Source organism: Crocodylus siamensis, chromosome 4 (assembly GCF_052110815.1).
Source record: "Crocodylus siamensis isolate JL-2025a chromosome 4, ASM5211081v1, whole genome shotgun sequence".
NCBI classification, from domain to species: domain Eukaryota; kingdom Metazoa; phylum Chordata; order Crocodylia; family Crocodylidae; genus Crocodylus; species Crocodylus siamensis.
This window is the reverse complement of record NC_143398.1, coordinates 163902728-163917644: the sequence shown is the minus strand read 5'-3', so window position 1 is coordinate 163917644 and position 14917 is coordinate 163902728. Positions and strand designations below refer to the sequence as shown.

At 47.0% G+C, this 14917-nt stretch overlaps 1 protein-coding gene across 1 annotated transcript in view; it reads right to left on the bottom strand.

Moving 5' to 3' along the window:
• Positions 1 to 7614, bottom strand: part of WNT9B (Wnt family member 9B) — a 44420-nt gene extending 36806 nt beyond the window's left edge. Inside the window, exon 1 of the mRNA XM_090044748.1 lies at positions 7442 to 7614. Coding sequence (XP_089900874.1) covers positions 7442 to 7515 — 74 coding nt within the window. The 5' untranslated portion in view covers positions 7516 to 7614. The remainder of the gene's footprint in view (positions 1 to 7441) is intronic.
• Between the last annotated feature and the right edge of the window lie 7303 nt (positions 7615 to 14917).

Sequence of the window (14917 nt, the reverse complement as noted above, 5' to 3'; positions counted from 1 at the left end):
CCATGCTCAAATAAATTTTAACACAAAAAAAATTGTGCATATGTACATGGTGAAGCCATTATGTTAGACAAATGACAATTTCTAGTCACTTTTTGTCACGTGTACATGGCCCCACCAAGGAAGGTGCAAAAAATTTCTCAAGAAACATGTGGGATAATCTTCTCCCAGATTAGGTCTCCTCCTAATACCAGTAGATAGATTTGTTTAAATCATGAACATTGAGGCTTAATAGATCTTACAAATTTGTTAGTTCATGTTATTCTGGATGTTTGTGCTATTCAGGTAAGTGACCTTTTTTTTAGAATACTGCTGTGTTCTTAAATGCAGCAGGTTCCACAGGGAAATTGTGTCATGAAAAAAATAATTTCTTTTATCATCTCTATCTCTGCCACCTTTCAATCTGAAACTAAACTGTGATTCATAAGCTAGCATGATTCTGTAAGCTGCAGCCCAAGACAATTAGCTCAGAGTGCTCATGGCTCAATACGGCTCCACAAGGGCATAGGTGCAAACTCTTTGAGAGCAGCCACAGATCTAATATCTACGCACAACCTGTGCTCTAGAAGTTTTGCCCCTGAAGGTTTGCCCCATGTACACAGCATACACGGACACCTAGAAGAAAAGAGGTCAGAGCTGACCAGCAGTAGATCCAAGAGCAGGATGAGGGTATAAGCCCCTCACTTTGGCTGTGCCATGCATATGCAGCAAGCTCCTGCTGGAGAACCACATGAGCTCTGAGCTCACCGAGTGGGGTCTGCTTGCTAGAGGTCTTGCTTCATGCAGCTTGGGAGCCCAGGGGGTGAAAGCTGCTGCTGCTCACTCTTAGGCTCCCTGCTGAATTCAGCAGCAAGAGAAAGGAGGGGACAAGCAGTGGCAAAAACACTCACTTTGGGCTCAGGCTGAGCAAAAGCAAAGGCTCTGGGAAGATCCTTTGTTGGGAGCTTATGCATGATACAGCCAAAGGCAGGGGTGTGAGATCACACTACTGCAACCCCTCTGGATCCACCCATGGAGCTGACCACTCTGGAACAGGACCATATAATTTTAGGCGTAGGTATTTAAGTACTAAGGTGAAGGGACTGCAAGCCCTTACCTACAATATGGTACCTGCATACCACTTCCCTGGGGACACTAATTTCTTCAGAGTTTTCTCCTGTCTCTCTTCCTACCACTTCTCTGCCACCAGCTTGCTTCAGTCTCTTACAATGTCTGAAACCACACAGTTTATTTAGACCCCCCTTTCACCTGTTTTCTTGCTATGTTGCTCTTCCTTCTTCAGGCACAGTGTGGCACCTTTCATGAGAGTGTACTCTAGGCAAGTGTTTAGCTCTCTGGAAAAATCTGACACCATGAGCTGTGTCACTCTGGGAGGCAAAAAGAACCACAGCATTTGTCTGTATCCAGAAGCCTAAAGATATCAGTTATACCAAGAGCCACATCTCTCCCCAACCTGAGGGATACTGCAGACTCCAGCTCTTAATCTTAGCTGAAGAAAAAATCTTTCCCCAGCCCCTTTCCACATACTATTATGATGGTTTGGAGACATCTTACATTATTAGCCTGTAATCAACAATGGGCTTTTTACATCAGAGCTGTAGCAAAGGGCTCACCAGGAGAGCTACATTCCTCAGAAATCCTTCCAAGAACATTTAGAAACCTATGGCCAAAATCCCCACCCATTTAAGACTCCTATTAGTTTGATGCTGATGAGCCAATGGGAGACTGAATATCTGACAGGACAGAATGCGATACTACTCAGTGCTTCCTCTGTGCCAGGGGATATTCTTGAGAGAAGCTGCAAAGAAGAGGTGCGGCAGTTTCTGATGGACACTTGAGGCAGGGCAGATAAACTGATTAGTGTTCTGGATTTGCAGAATTGCATTCATCAGTTATCAATTATCAATACTGGGCAGCAAGCTCCTGCTGGAGAACCACAGAATTATCAATACTGAAAGGCTTTGGAACTTTTGATTACCAAGATGAATATGAAATCCAATTAAAACAACCAGTCCTCATACAGCAGTGATCCCTGGCAAGGAAAAAGGTTACAGAAAAATGTCCACATATTCTAACTTTTTTTGAAAATTCTCTCTTGCCAGTTAAGCTAATCAGGCTTCAAGGCTAAAAGTAGCCCAGCAGAAGTGGGGAAGCTGTCAACAAAGTGCAGTGAAGCACCCAAAACTATTCGATGTGTGGGTGACAAGGAGAGGCCCATGGCATCTGTTACAGACCATACTAAAATGTGAGGTGTGATGCCCCCATCTCAGAAGGGTATCATGCATTCATAACAGATTTTACAGCAGCAGTTCTAGTTGGTGGTTCTCTGGAATTCCCTGCCAGGGGAACTTGCCACTGGCAAATGAGATTGAATTACCAGCATACATTGCAAAAAGAAAAAACTTTAAATACGTGTTTGGATTTCCAGAGAGGGACAGGTCCGCAACGTTCTCTCTACATCGCCTGTGCCCTTCTCACCTGTTACCATTCTCTTCTAGCTCCCCACCCCCCAGTCCTTTCTCTCCTTCCTGATTCCAGCCCTTCCCTTCAAATCCTCTCAGCTCCCAGTTGCTTAGCTCCTTCCCACCGCCTTCCCCAGCTCTCTTGGGCAGTCCTCCATGTCTAGACCTCCTTTTGTCCCTCACAGTCTCCTGGCCAGTTGCGATTCACCCTGTCATTATAAACTCTTTTCAGACATTCTCAGATTTGTGCCCCCTGTGGTCTATATGAAGACTTAATTCCAACATCCCCACCCTCAGCTCCAAACAACCCATAGATTTCATAGACATCAGGGCTGGAAGGGACCTCGGAAGATCATTAAGTCCAGCCCCCTGCCCGAGGGGCAGGAAGTCAGCTGGGGTCATAGGATCCCAGCAAGATAAACATCCAAATGTCTCTTGAAGGCGTTCAGTTTAGTCTGTACTTCAGATCACTGCATCATTTCTGCCCCTCTGCCTTGAGCCTCAATAATGTGTCCCAATGGTTCTCAACCCCCCACCCCCATTGGCAACATGTAGGGGGAGCACATGCATGGGCAACTAGTGCCACCTTAGTCAAGGGAGGCATGTGCCTGCCCAGCATCTGGGGGGTTCCCCTTCAGCTGATCCTGCCGATGGGGGTCCCCTCATGACTGATCATGAGACAGCTGATCACTGCAGCCAATCCCTTGCAGAAATGGCTGCGGCTGCGGCTGCAGCTACTTCTGGGAGTGCCACAGCACTCCACTCCCCAGCCAGCACTTACAGGAGAGGCACCGGAGCTCCCGCCTGCCCCCTGCCTTTCGCCTAAGTGGCGAGCGCAGCCGACCAGGGGTGCACCAGCGCTCTCAAGGGGTGCATGTGCACCCCCTACCCATTGCCACTGTGCACATGCACCCCCTGAGATTGGCAGTGCACCCCATGAGATTGGCCACTGCCAACTCTGCCGGCAGCGCCTGCGGGCAGTCACTGCTTGCCACGCCCCCCACCACCACCAACACTGCCGCAGCCACCTGCAGAAGCTCCCTGCTTGCCACCACCATGTCCCCATCACCTGTGAGCAGTCACCATGCTCCCCTAGCCTTGGGAGACATGCAACATTCATACCGCCCCTCCAGTTCAGCGGTGTTTGAGCCCTTCCCCTTGGCTCTGAAGAGTCTCCCTCCTCTGCCTGTTGAGCAAGTCCTTATCCAGGAGGCTTCCCTTCTCAGTCTGTCTTGAACTCTGCTTTCTTAAAGGTGGCTGCCCTGCCAGCCCTTCCAGAAGGCTCTCTACTTTTTTGAAAGTCCTGCACCCTCCCTCTAAAGAAAGACTGTACCAAAGAAGGAGGTGAGTGGCTGAGAGCCCTCAGGCTGCCAGGACCGGACATGGGTACCAGGCCCATTAAAGGTCAACAGGCTCTCTGGAGGAACTGCATAGAAAGGGAGGAGGAGGGAAAAGTAAGACACTGCTGGTAGGAGGCAATTTTTAAAAAGTTGGGAGTATATGGAACTGCGAGATTAACAGGGAGGGGACTGTAAAGGGCATACTGTTTGAATAGGAGACAGGGGCACTATTGGGAGGAACAAGAGACCAGAGTGTGGGGAGAGGTAGCGTGCAAGGCCCAGTAGATGTAGAGGAAACTGGGATCTTCAGAAATTGCTGCTAGGAGATTCATAGCAGCTAAAGTTTGAGCCACTGCTAGTTTCTCTCAATAGGAAAGAAACAACTTCTCAATGTTTCCCCATGGATTTGACGAGTTTGAACTCAGTGCTCTCAGCCGCAGGAATGGCATACCTGAATATACATGCACTGTCCATGCCTCAAATTGCCACATTATTTGGGTCCTATACAATTTGTTTGTGCCCCACACAGCTTGATTCTCTTTCCCTAAAGGGAAAAAGGAAAGAAAAGCCTCTAGGAAATTAAAGATAAAAACCTAGTGTTAATATAACATTAAGATTGCAAGATCAGGAATTTAATGAGCAGGGAAATTCCAGCATGCTTTGCAAGAGGTAGCTTGCATATGGACATTATTTTCTATTCCTCCTTTAGTTGTTAAATGGAAAACTTAAATCTTTATTTTCTGGCACTGATCCTGCCAACTGCTCAATACAAGGAGATCCAATGCCTGTACAGAATCCCAACACCAGATTTCAAAGAGCCTAATAAAAGACCAAGTTCTTCCAAAATCTGTCCCTACTGCACAATAACAGATCTATTAAGAATACATTCCTTCATCTTAAGTTTCCTCCAAATATTCCTACTCAAGCAGCCTTTGATCACCCTGGGTAATTCTTCTCTTTTCATATACATGTTGACCAATAAGCCTCTTTCCCTGGTCCCTCTACAACGTTCACTGGGCTTCTCTAAATAACTGTTTCCATTGTCCTGGTACCAGATCATGTTCTACGTACAATCATCATCCAAGTGATCAACAGCACTACTGACTTGGGGTTTTGGAAACAAAGTTTAAGGAAGTGTTTACACCTAAGCTTTGCCGAGTACAGATGGACTGCTGAATGAGGACGCAAAGGTGCCTCCTCACTCCCCTTAAATAGCCATCTTGTATCTGTCCCAGATTAAAATCATTTTTGTTATATCTTTCCTATGTCTCTAATAGAGTTCCCTGACAATCACCCCTCTAGTCTGTTCCTGAAAAATATCAATATGCTTCCATGCTTTACTACTTTTTTCATAAAATATTCCAAAGCAATTCAGCCAGTGCTTATGTTTTAATTTTTCTTAGTTCTCTAAGCTTTTTCAGTTTTCAATTAAAAACTGGAAGTTAAAAAGGTGAGAGTTCTTATACAGCACGTCAGTGCAAAAGTCCTCAATGCCTTAAGGACAACATGTAACAAAGCAGGGAAATCCTAAGCTCAAATTCTGAGACGCCCAAACCACAAAGAGAATGGTTATATCAGACCCTCACTTTACATTTCATGGGAATAAAAAGGCGGCTAAGAAAGGCATTCTAATAACCAAAGGATCATTGTTATGAGATCAGGAATCATTTGAGTTACTTAAACAACTGAATTCAGCTAGAGTAATATTCAATATTTGTTTTGTGTTAAGGAAATGATAGCTGTGAAAGGAATACAAGAATATTTAGTTTTGCTTTGTATGGTCCACAGTTATACATCCTGTAACTAAAAAGCCAAACAGTACTCACTACTTCCCAGTTGTGTACAAGGTATATGTTTGCATCTGTTCTTAATTTCCAAAAATGACAGGCTATAAAGGATGTTCCCATTGTTGATATACACTTTAAGAATAAGAAAAGTCACACCAAAAATGTAGATTAGAAGTATAAACCTAAACTCCATCCTTGCTTTGTTAACAAAAGTTGTAGTCAAATGAGTTGGGACAAAGAGTGCACATTCTGTAAGCACTCAGGTTCATCATTTTATCCATGCGAGTAGTCTCTTCAATTGGACCACTCAGGTTTGTATTTGTAGGGTCAGAGCGGGCCAGATTCTCATCTGGTATGTGTTAGAATAGCTCTACTAGAGTGAATGGAGCTATCCTGATTCACACCAGCCAAGATCTAACTCAAGATCTTACAGGCAGTTCTAGCAGCCTTCTCATTTATTCATCTTCTTGCATCTCAAGAATATTTAATGCAACCACCTGCAATAAAAGTTATCATTATTATAAAAGAGCCTTAAATGTATACAGTGGCATCTTCTTCCACTTGGGGCAAGGGGTAACAAAAACATAGTTAACTTCTATGCACTATAAATATTTTGGTGAAATTAACAGGGCCCCTCACAGAGGTAACAGGGATACCTTTCTGAAGGGCCAAAGCATAGAAAGGGATGTTTCATTGCCCAAGTAATTTGTAAAGTTGTCTGGAAGGGGTTTTCCCAGGACAGGTCAGAGCAAGTTAGAGAAAAAAATCCATTTTCTTAGTCAAGAAATTCTGTTTTCTTCCAAGATACTAAATCCAACTTTGACATCTTTTTAAGAAAAAAAAAGTAATGTCTACATCTGAAGGAATGGCAAGATATTGGTCAGTTCTGGAGCTAACATCTGTACACACCTCTGATATGAGTACAGTTATCCCTATAGTGTGGCCCAGGCTGAAGTATCAAGTCCTGTTTGCCCTTGTCCCATGTCCTCCTTGTAGGGGGGTATAAGCCTCATCGTCAGACTGCTTATTCCAACAAGGACCAGCCCTCTTGACTTCAAGGGCAACCAAATTTCACTCACTCTCTCTGAACTCCATTTCAGTCACCTGCCTGCCCCCTAAGCCACACTCTGCATCTCAGCAGAGGAACAACTCCAGCTCTTGCCTTCACACCGCAGCACTTCAAACCACTAGTGCTTCATTTAAAAGCCACACTCTGAACACATTCATTTGGCAAGGAAAAGCAAAGGAAATCAACCACTTCTGTCTGAAACAGCATGTTGCCCCTCTGCTCTTGCCCTGCTCCTGTGGGAGAGGGGTGCAACAGCACCCCCTTCCCTGCCCACCCCCCAATCCCCTAGTGATCCCTTTCAGGATTTTTGCCTGAGGAAATTACAGTTTTTGACTTTTTCCCGCTCCCCCGCACAACCTGTCTTTGCTGGAAGGGAAGAAATGACCGTGCCGGGCAGCCCTGCGGGACTGGGAGGACCACAGCGTGCTCGGCGTTGTACTTATGCCCCGCTAGAACGTTCATACACCGCCCTAGAACGTTCATACACCGCCTTAGAACGTTCTGTGCTTTACAATTTGGGTCCTATACCCAAACTGAGCTAAGGAAGCCCGAGTCCTGCGCCCGGACGCCCCTTCTCTAGCGCCCGGAGACCAGCAGCCCCGTGCCTGCCCCCTGCCTCGCGGCGGGCTGTCGCGCACGCTCCGCCCGGGGTCGCGGATCTCCGGGGGCTGGAAGCAGAGAAGCGCCGGAGAAAGAGGAAGCGGGGAGCCGGCGGGAGGGAGGCACGGAGCCGAGCCGGGCCGGGCAGAGCCGCAGACACCGGGAGGGGGGGCCGGACGCGCTGACCCGAAGTAGGCAGACGCGGGCGGCAGCAGCAGCAGGCACAGGGCGGCCAGGCGCAGCGATGTCCGCGAGCTCATCCTGCGGCCGGCTCCGCTCCTCAGCTCGCTGCCCGGCGCCAGGGGCTTCGCGCCGCTTTAAGCCGGGCCGGGCTGGGGCGGGGCCCCTGGGAGACCGCGCTCCCCGGCCCCCTCCCCGCCTCGCCGCCGGGGTGCGGGCGGGAGGGGCTGCCCACCTGCTGCCGCGCCCTTCGGCGCCGGGGAGCCCCGCAGCCGCCCCGGACCTCTCCCACCAGCCCCAGGCAGCCCCGCAGCCGGCTGCAGCCCCGTCTGACAGCCCGCCGCGAGGCAGGGGCAGGCACGGGGCTGCTGGTCCCTGGCGCTAGAGAAGGGGCGTCCGGCCGCAGGACTCGGGCTTCCTCAGCTGGGGACTTAACTTGGCTGCAGCAGAGGCCGTTCTAGCGGGCTGCATGAACGTTCGGGGCGGTGTATGAACGTTCGGGGCGGTGTATGAACGTTCGGGGCGGTGTACGCGGTTCTAGGAGGGGTGTACGTACAGCTCCGAGCACGCTGGGGTCTTCCCCGCCCCGCAGTGCTGCCCGGCACGGTCGTTTCTTCCCTTCCAGCAACCGCAGGTTGGGGTGAGGAGCAGCGTGAAGGGGTCAAAGACTGCAAAGCCCCCACACATTGTAAATCCCCCAAGCAAAAGTCCAAAAAAGGATCTTCCGGCGCTATGGGGGGCAGGTGCTCTTTCCCCCTCCTCCGCTCAGGAGCAGGGAAAGAGCAGAGGGGCAACATGCTGTTTCAGGGGGCAGTGATTGCTTTGGTTTTTTTTGCCAGACCAATGTGTTCAGAGTGCGGGTTTTAAATGAAGCATTGTGGTTTCAAGCCTTGTGGTGTGAAGCTGGAGTTGTTCCTCCGCTGAGATGCAGAGTGTGATTTCTGGGACAGGCAGGTGACTGAAACGGAGTTCAGAGACTGTGAGTGAAATTTGGATGCTGCTGAAGTCAAGAGGGTCGATCCTTGCTGAAATAGGCAGTCTGGTGAGGCTTAAACCCACCTACCAGGAGGACACAACAAGTGCAGATAGGACTTGATACTTCAGCTTGGGCTATATCATAGAGAATAACTGTGCTCAAATCAGAGGTGTGTACAGATGTCAGCTCCAGAACTGACCAATCTCTTGTCACACCCAGGCCATACATCCAGTTTCCCAGAGAACACCCAAGTCCCCTGAGCTCATGTCCCCACCTCCGTCCCTGCTGTCCTTTGCCTGACCCCTACCTCTGCCCTACTGCAGCTGGACAGGGCTGCTCTGCTTATCCAGTAGCCCTGTACACATCTTCCTGAAGGCTGCAAAGAAAGTCCATCAGAGCTTCTGGTTCCTTCTTTGCTGCCAGCTCCTGGGGTTACGCTTGGCCAAGTCACTTTATCCTTCTGTGCTTCCTCCCTTCGGTGTCCTCAGCTAAGAAACACAGCCAGGCTTATCTGACAGGACCTCCTGTAGAACTAGGGGGTGTGGTGCACTCAGATGCAACCATAGACAAAGGTCTGCCCCAGCCTGGCAGCCCCTCATTATAGGTGAGCATAGTATGATTGGGTAGGAAAAGCCTCCAGGGCCAACCCCCTGCACATACATCAGGTGCGCTATTCCTAAACACCTGCTCAACCAATGCTCATTCAGCTTCTTCTTTAAAACTTCCAGTGAAGTACTGCAGATTCCACAGCTTCCCCAGGCATCCTGTTTCATCCTCCTACTGTTCCAACAGTAAGAAAGTTTGTTTTGTTTTTTTGTTCTTCCTGATTTAATCTAACTCTGCACTGCTGCAGTTCAAACCTAGGGCTAGAGCATGCTAGATTCTCTTGTAATGTGGGCTTGCGTTACATCTGACTGCCTTTGACTGCCCATCCTGGATAATCAGTACCCACTTACTAATGGTCAACTGGGAGTAGATTTTGGTATAAGTCTAGAGCAAGGCTTGAACTCACATCTCTAGAGCCATATCAAGGAAGACCTAAGGCCCCTGCCACAGGTTACATATATTACACAATTAGCTGGTTAACCCTGCAATAAATTTAGATCCATACATGCAAAATAATTATTATCCCATAAAATTGTCCACCCAGCTACAAAAAGAGCCAACCAGATACAAAGTTAGTGCTTGAAAATGTGTAAGAGCTTGATAGCTGTTTTCTATCCAGCTTTAATTTGAACATGTGCCAAGGCCCTTAATTTCTCTGCCACTGCAACTCCCCCAAAGAAGAAGCCTATGGAGAGCAGAAGGCGGGAAGCCTGAAAACTTAAAACTGGAAATATAAAAGCACAAGAACCGAAGAAGCAGACCAGGAGGCAGCTAGATACTTCATAACTTTGTAGCATGTTACATGCAAAGTCCTCAGGACATTTCAGTATTTATGTAGAACAGCACAAAATGTTCAGGGCTTAAAAGTCCTATTAGGAGACTGAGGGACTCTTGCAAAAGCACCTTTCATTAATGAGTGCACATGCAGCTAAGAAGAATCCCACTTAAAATGATTACCTTAGCAGTGATATTCTCTGTCCAGCATCATCATGGGGTACGGGTTTTATAAAACAGAAAGTCTGCAGAAGAAGAGCTTAGATCAAAGTAAAAATCTGTGAAGAAAAGATTGGTATATATCAATCTATAAACATACCATCTGGGGGTAGTCAACACACAAATACAAATGAGTGTCCTAAAACTGTCATGGACACACCCACACATTCACAGACAAGCATGCTGGCACATCTTAATAAAGACAAACATGCACTTCTGAACACATTCACATAGAGAGGGCATGTCTACACGTGCAATCTGTGGCTGAATAAACTCCAGTGCAGTTTGCTCTGGAATTCATTGCTCCTAGGCACTGTGTTTGCATGTGCACCTGGGACTGCAGCACCTTGAGCTGGGGCGGAGCAGCTCCAGCTAGCAGGAGGCCCTGAAGGTCAGCTTGCCAACCTAGGGCTGCTCTGACCTAACTCAACATGCTGCAGAGGGGCTTCAAGGGTACTTCAGTGAGGGGCCAGCAAGCAGTGTTTACATGTGTGTTGCAGCAGAATAAATAGCTTCACTGTAGCACAGTACTTGTGTCTGGCAGTACTATCCTACAGCAGAATTAATTAATTTACTCCATCCTAATAGCACCGCACGTGTAGACAGTGATGTTTTATTGTGCATCTAATTAGTCAACTGTGCAATAAATATCTTGTGTAGATGTGACCACATAAGCACATTTAAACACACAAAGTATGGATACTTTCATATGGACCAGTGGCTCTCAACCACTTTTGAGGCCCAAGACATCCCTCACTAGACTCAAGGCACCCTTTGAACATTTCTGCTCTTAATTTTTACTTGATTTTTTACTACAAAAAATAATAGACCAATTCTTTTGTTGCAGAGCTCAGAAAGACCACAATAGATCAGAACACTTAACTGTTTGAAATCTCTGGGTTTAGGCTGTAAATCATGCATGGATACCTAACAGTGTTAACATTGTGTGACACCCCACAGCACCCTTGGAAGATCTCAAGGCACCCCAGGGTGCTGCAACAGCCTGGCTGAGAATCCCTGATATTGACTCACCCATATAGACTCACACATACACTTAAACACAGTCATAAATATCCAGACTTGCTTCTCATGCACACAAGCCTAAATGTGCACATACGAGAAAGGAGGGCCAAATTTGTAGGAGTGCTCAGCACCCAGCAGCTCTCACTGGGGCAGATTTTTAATATACAATGTGCACCTAATGTACAGTGTTCTTTTGTAAAGAGGCCATAACATTGCAGTTATTACACAGAGGGGCATGTTCGTGCATGGCCATATGCACAGATATGCACACACAAATGCACATGTATAAAAACCATGTACCCAGTCAATATACAAGAAGTGGCTGTTCTGTCAAAGTGAAGTGTGTACTGTTCTGTTTTATACACATGTCTCTATCTGCCTGTGCATGTGATATGGATCACTTTGCAAACACAGAGAGCAAATAGTTGTACAAGTTATTAAACTGCAGGACTCCATCACAATATTTAAGGAAGGCACAAAAGTAACAGTTCCTAGCCAAATCTATAATCTTTACAAACCCTGCAGTGGCGCCTTCAAACGTCTTGATGGGAGGGGAGGATCAAATACTGTACTTAGACTGTGTTTACCTACACAACCATACCTCCATCTTCAGTCTCTGAATTGGGACTTGGGTTTCTTCCTGGTGTTCCCGAGTCCTCATAGCAGCATTGTTCACTAGAAAAGGACATCTCTGCCCATGCCCCTTGACCAAGATTGAGACGGGGGTAGAACCTGCCTTTAGAGGTCACAAGGACCTCTTCTCCTTGCCTGAAATCACCCTGATGGCAGTAGTTTAGTTGACATAGCGACCATATTCAATATTTATTCTTAGGTTGTGTCCAAAGGCTCCAGTCAGAAAGAAGACCTATTGTACTGGGCCCTGTCTGGATGGATTCACAGCTTAAGTTGTCAGTCTGGGTAGTGATTGCATTCTCAAACCAGCAGACCACTGAGGATATAAAGCTGCCTTAACAGTGATTATGGCTATTCTCCTGAAGGCTGAACAACCCATCTCACAGGCTGGCTGTCAAATGCCAACCTGGATGATCCTTGTTAGTTTCAGATAGGCTTCTTGTTAAACCACTCTGGGAGTGCACCTTTGGGTGCTTGCCACTTTAAGGGCTGGAGGCAGGCAGCCGGCAGGTGCCTGATTAGGGTGGCCATTTTGGGACCCAGTACTTTACTTATAGGTTGAAGCGGCAGTTTGCTGCTAGTGGCAGAGAGAAAAATATCAGTTGACTGACCTATGGCTCAGGAACATCTTGGAGGTAAGGGCAGGAGCTATGGGGGATAGTTTGGAGGCTCCTAGTCCTGGGCATGACCTAAAACTGGACCCTGCCAGTGGCACAGCAGCACCACTCAAATACCAGGACCACTCACTTCCCTGATGAAAGGTGGGTAGGGGCACCTTAATAAGCCCAGCCCCCACAACAGGTGGGTAACCCCATAGTAGGGCCTGAGAAGGTAGACCCATATAAGACAGAGTGGGCAAGCAGCATGAGAGCTTAGACAAAACCCTCGACTGGTCAATGCTGGGGCCAGGACCAGGATGGTCAAAAGGGCCAGAGTGCCCACTGTGAGGGATGCCCAGAGCTAGGGGTCCTGGGGTTCTGACTGGGCTGGAGGTGGGCCAGGGCTTGGGTGTGGTGCCCCTCTGGGACCTTTGGCCACACAAGAGAGAAGAAGGTCTAGGAAGCTGCCTGTCTTGAGTGATGGCAGTTCCCCCAGAAACTGGTGGTTGCCCCTGATAAAAGTTCCCTATGCTCTAAAACGTCTGTGTTTAGAGCAACCTATCCAACACACTTCTATAAGTCAATAAGAAACCTGGATGAAACGAATAAACATTAGTCTTTATTCCATTTGTCAACTGCTTATAAATAGACTTTGATAGTTAAAAATGTGTTTGAAATTGACCGGGAATGTTGTACAAACGCATTCCAGCCCACGGACTTGCTTGCACATTCTTTGATATGACTCAATCTTTGATTGTTCGATAGTTGCTATTTGTGATTAGGCCACATAAGCCAGACAGAACCACTGGGTGACTGAAGGGAGAAGAAGGTAATCAAGGCAGTATCAGCATTGCCAAGTGGAGTTGTGACCTACGGAGCTGCATGTGCAAGAATGGCTGCTTCCTCTGAAGCCAAGTTTCACGCCTCTGAACCTGCAGACCAAGAGTGTAAAGAGGGTAATGGATGCTACACAGGTGAATACAATGTTTTCATTCAAATATATGTTCCTGAATCTTTTTATTTGCAGTATCCACCTTTCTGTAGGTGATCTTAAAGCCAGAATTTTTGAAAGAGCTCTCCACCACTTGATGCCAAATTTTCAAGAACTTTGGGTGCTAATTGATCAAAAATCTGACAAGAGAGCTTTTGAAAAAACTGGCTATATAAACCATTTGTTGAGTCCACATCAGAGAGGAAACAACATCTATGGAGCAGTCGCATGAAGAAAGACTTTGAAGGGTAAAGAGCACAAAGGAATAGAAGCAAGTGACTTGGAGAAATCGGAGACAGAAAAGATCTTGTAACTTTGGACCACTGTCAAACTATCATTATTTCTGTCAGGCCCTCAGAGATCACTATGCCTCCTTTGCAGCAGCCTTATAACTGATAATGTTATAACAATTCATTGAGATCTGCAAGCTAGCTACCACTTACCATGGGCTCACTGACCACTAGTGGTCTGAACCAGTTTGGGAATGAGTGACTTAGAGGCCAGTTCTCACAAGGAGAAATACACTAAGTTTAGTCTTTATGGTTGCAAAGATAACTTTTTAAACACATTCTGAATGGAAACCTAAGCAGTGATGTCTGCCTCAGTTTGCAGGCAGCATGAAACAACAGCTCTGAGTGGAGAGAACTGACATTCAAAAGATGAATATTTGGCTCCAAGACTTCATTGTGGCAGAATGAATGTCAACACTGCTAACAATTTCCCTGTTGATGAAAGCTTGCTGTGCTGGACTTCTTTCTGAGTACTCTGTAGGCATGTATATATGAGCAAGAATGCCACCTCTGCTTTGGAATGACTTGCAGAAGACCTAGGATGGTTAATAGCTGCACTGGGGGTTGCACAAGTTGGAAGAAGCCATCTACACACAATACATAAGGCTTTGCTGTGACTGCTGCCATTGCTCCCCATACCTGCCACCCTGAGCAAATCGGACTGGGAGGGAGAGGGCTAGGGAAGGGGAACATGTTCCCCACCAGATATCGAGCAGTCAGTGTTAGGACTGAGACAGGGAACCCCATTGTGCCTCAAAAATACATAGTAAGGTAGCCTGGACAATAGGAGGGAAGAAGTTAATGTCCCTGAGAGAGGGATAAGGTGGGAGATTTTGCAATGGGAAGGGGAAGCCTCATGCAGCAAATGACCCTGAAAATGCCTTCTCTGCTACTGCTGCAATACTGTCCCTCTGATACCCGCACTCCTTTACTCTGGCACCAGGAAGTGCTGGAGGGAAGAGTAGCAAAGCCATGGTCAAGGTTGCATCCATTGAATTGTTTCAGAGAGGAAAAGAGGAGGAAGAGCTGCTAGTAATAATGCACGTTTGACTAGAGGAAAAAATGGAAACGCAGAGAAGAGAATGCAGGGAGCTTCGGATTTCCTGTGCAGTGGACTTTGCAGAGCAGAAATGTCCCAAAAAGAACACGGAAAGAAAACCAGTAGTTGTTTGCTTTAATTATCTCTCTGCTGTTCCTAGCCTTTTTGTGAAAACTGTACCTGGAGATTTCATTCTGACTTTTTTTCTTGCAAACTGCTTGGCATCAAGAGTTTCACCTCAGTATTTCCCTGCTTATGAATGTCTAAGGGAAAAAATACTTCGGCAATGATTTGACCTAAGCCAGTTCAAAAACATCAAGGATGTTCACTAA